The sequence below is a fragment of the Eimeria mitis genome, genomic scaffold (assembly GCF_000499745.2).
Source record: "Eimeria mitis Houghton genomic scaffold, Emh_scaff2878, whole genome shotgun sequence".
NCBI classification, from domain to species: Eukaryota; Apicomplexa; class Conoidasida; order Eucoccidiorida; family Eimeriidae; genus Eimeria; species Eimeria mitis.
In genome coordinates this window covers 335-3,607 of record NW_013571217.1, presented here as the reverse complement: position 1 = coordinate 3,607, position 3,273 = coordinate 335, and the positions used below count along the sequence as shown (strand labels likewise).

At 60.1% G+C, this 3,273-nt stretch overlaps 1 protein-coding gene across 1 annotated transcript in view; it reads right to left on the bottom strand.

Moving 5' to 3' along the window:
* Positions 1 to 2,957, bottom strand: part of EMH_0059820 (uncharacterized protein) — a gene marked incomplete at both ends in the record, with an annotated part of 4,313 nt that extends 1,356 nt beyond the window's left edge. Inside the window, one exon of the mRNA XM_013497720.1 lies at positions 381 to 2,957. Within this exon, the coding sequence (XP_013353174.1) occupies positions 381 to 2,957 (2,577 nt within the window). The remainder of the gene's footprint in view (positions 1 to 380) is intronic.
* Between the last annotated feature and the right edge of the window lie 316 nt (positions 2,958 to 3,273).

Here is a 3,273-nt window from a genome sequence, read left to right as displayed (position 1 = left end):
CAGCAGCAGCAGCAGCAGCACGCAGCAACACGGATTACCCACCAGCTGCTCGAACGCTAAACAGCTGCAGATCTCGATACTGTGCAAACACAAGCGAACGCGAGGCAGGCCATACAGGCACACTGAAAGGCCCCATACTAGTAGCAGCAGCAGCAGCAGCAGCAACAGCAACAGCAGCAGCAGCGGGAAGTGAAGCAGCACAGATAATACAAAAGGGAAACTAGATAGCCTGGCCTGCTCGCCAGATAAGGGCTTGCCTTTAAAGCCGCCGGGCGCTCCGGTGTCTCCGCAGGCAGCAGCTGCAGCAGCAGCAGTGCTCTGTATGCATCAGCAGCAGATGGCAACAGCGACGCCCCCGCTGTAGATAGTATAAGACCCACAGTCCCCATGAGCCTCTCAGCTGCAGCATGCAGCAGCGGTGCTGCCGGTGTTGCTGCAGCTGCTGCTGGGGCCTCTGTCGTCCGCAGCAGCTGCAGCAGCAACTGCTGCTGCCGTTGATTCAGCGGATGCTGTGCCTCCCTACTAGACCGCTGCAGCAGCAACTGCTGCAGCAACACGGTGGATGCTGCTGCTGTTGCTGCACCCACACACGCCATCAGCTGCAGTGTCTCTGCAGCAGGGACCTCCCAAGGGTTCAAAGGCACATACTGCAGCCGGCAGGTGACCCCAGCAGCAGCAGCAGCAGCAGCAGCAGCACTAGCTGTTGCTGCTGCTGCAGGTGCAGCAGCTGTTGCCTCAGCCGATTCATCTGGGGGCGCACTTTGCTTCTGCTGCTCCTGGGGGGGCTGCTCCTGCTGCTGCAGTGACTGCTGCAGCGAAGACTGCAGCTGCAGCAGCTGCTCCCTCGTCTGCTGCAGCATAAACAGCAGTGCAGCAGCGCCTGGCTGCTGCTGCAGCACAGCAGTAACCCGAGATCCCTTGGCTCCCCCACCTTCCCCTTTCAAATCTTCGTGAGTGTTCTGCTGCTGTTCCTGTTGCTGCTGCCCTTCGTGCTGCTGCTCCTGCTGCTGCTGCTGTCCCTGCTGCTGCTGCTGCAATTCACGCTGCTGCTGCAACTGGGAAGGTTCAGCAGCAGCAGGTGTAGAGAGGAGACTCATAAGCCGCGCCGTCTCCTTGGCGCTAAATGCAGCTACTGATGCACCCAGCCCTGCTGCTGCTGCTGTTGCTGCTGCTGCTGCTGCTGCTGCTGCTGCTGCTTCATCCTCCCGCGGGATGAACGCGTCCGCTGCCTTCAGCAACTCGACGCTGGCCTTACGCAGCTGTAGCAGCTGCTCTTTCTGCTGCAATTCGTGCTGCTGCTGGTGCTGCCGCTGCTGCTGCTGCTGCTGCTGCTGCTGTTGCAGTGCATCAGCAGCAAGTGCTGCAAGGCTTCCGAGCGCAGCCTGCTGCTGCAGGTGGTTCTCTGGGCTGCAGCGCAGCAGGAAAGAAGCGGCGCTGCAGAGGAGCTCGGGCAGTGGCAGCAGCTGCAGCAGCAACTGCTGCTGCTGCTGCTGCTGCAGTGCTCGCCGTTGCAGCAGCGGCTGGGCCTGCTGCAGCAAGTGCTGCAAGGCGGAGCAGAAAACAGCAAACTCATGGGGGGAGAAGCAGCTTACTGCTTCTGGCTTGATGGCAAACAGCTGCTGCCGCTGCTGCTGCTGCTGCTGCGCTTGCTGCCGCTGCTGCTCCAGCTGCTGTTCCGGCAGCAGCCATGTGTCTATACTGCGCCGAACAAGCAGCTGCAGCAGCTCCATGCTGCAGCAGTTGCTGGCAGCAAATACAGCAGCCACGTCTGCTGCTGCTGCTGCTGAGAGGCAATGCATATCATCAATAAACTCCCGCGTCAGCGGCAGCAGCAAAGACGCAGAAACAGGCCTCTGCGAAGGCAGCCGCTGCTGCAGCAGCAGCAGCAGCCTGTGCTGCTGCTGCATGCTACTCTCCAGCTGCTGCTGCTGTGGCAGCGCGAAGTGCTGCATAAAGAAAGGCGCTGCTGCTGCTGCTGCTGCTGCTGCTGCTTGGGTGTATCTGCAGCAAATCAGACGCAGCACTGCAGCAAGAGATGACACCGGCAGCAAATCCCTGGATGCAAAAATACGGTCACAGAGGCTTTTCCAGAAGGGCAGGTCGTCTCTTTCTGCTGCTGCTGCTGCTGCTGCTGCTGCAGCAGCAGCAGCTGGGCCGGCTGCTGCTGCTGCTGCTTCTGCTGCTGCTGCTGTTGTTTCACGCCAGCGGGCTAGAGCAGTGGCAGCAACGGCCTCAAGAGAAGCAGCAGCAGCAAAGGCTGGAGATACTGCGTCTGCTGCTGCTGCATCGCCAGTAAGAGAAACGACATCTCTACCGGCAACCCCCAGGCCTTCGACTGGGGGCCCCCCACGGAGCTGCAGCAGCTGCGTGTCTTGCAGCTGATACAGCTGCTGCTGCTGCAGCTGCTGCTGCCCCAGAGCAGCAGCAGCAACACCCGCTGGCTGGGCAAGGGGAGAAGACCCGCATGCAACGCCACGAGGGGGTGCAGCAGCAGGGAGAGGAGGAGCTGGCAGCAGCTGAGGATGATGTTTGCTGCGCTTCGCTGCTCGCCGTCTTTCTATCAAATGTTTCAGGTGTATAGACAGCGGAGAAGGCATGTAATCTGCTGCTGCGCTGCTGCTGCTGCTGCTGCTGTTTTTCGGCAGCAACTGCAACAACGGCTGCTGCTGACGCTGACGCGGGATGATGAAGAGAGGAGCAAGATCTGCTGATGCATGCACAACGCTGCGTCTCCTCGTGTTGCTGTTGAGGTATATCACGCGGGAGTCTGTACTGAATCCTCGGCTGCTACCGCTGCTGCTGCTGCTGCTGCTGCTGCTGTTGCTGCTGCTGCTGCTGTTGGCGTTGCCGCGGTGCGCAGAGCAACAGGGATACAGTGCGCGTTGCTGCTGCTGCTGCTGCTGCAGCACCCACGAACGGACTGCTGCAGCTGTAGAAGGGGGGCCTCGGGCTAACATCTTCAGTGGTTGCTGCGGTCTAGTTCTGCTGCTGCTGCGGTGAAGGCCGTTACTGCAGCAACTGTGTTGCAGCAGGAGCCGCAGCTGCTGCTCGTGGGGCCATGCCCGGGTATATCCTTCTCCCCCCTCTTTATCTCGCAGCCCCTAACACTACTAAATTAATCATACGCGCATGCAAGACTCGCTGCTGCTGCTGCTGCTGTCCAAACAACCGCAGCCGCAGCAGCAGCAGCAGCAGCAGCAGCAGCAGCAGCAAGAGACTCAGGTTCGATATGTGTGGCTGTTATTGTCTGTGCCGGTGTTAGTGGAAATTTTT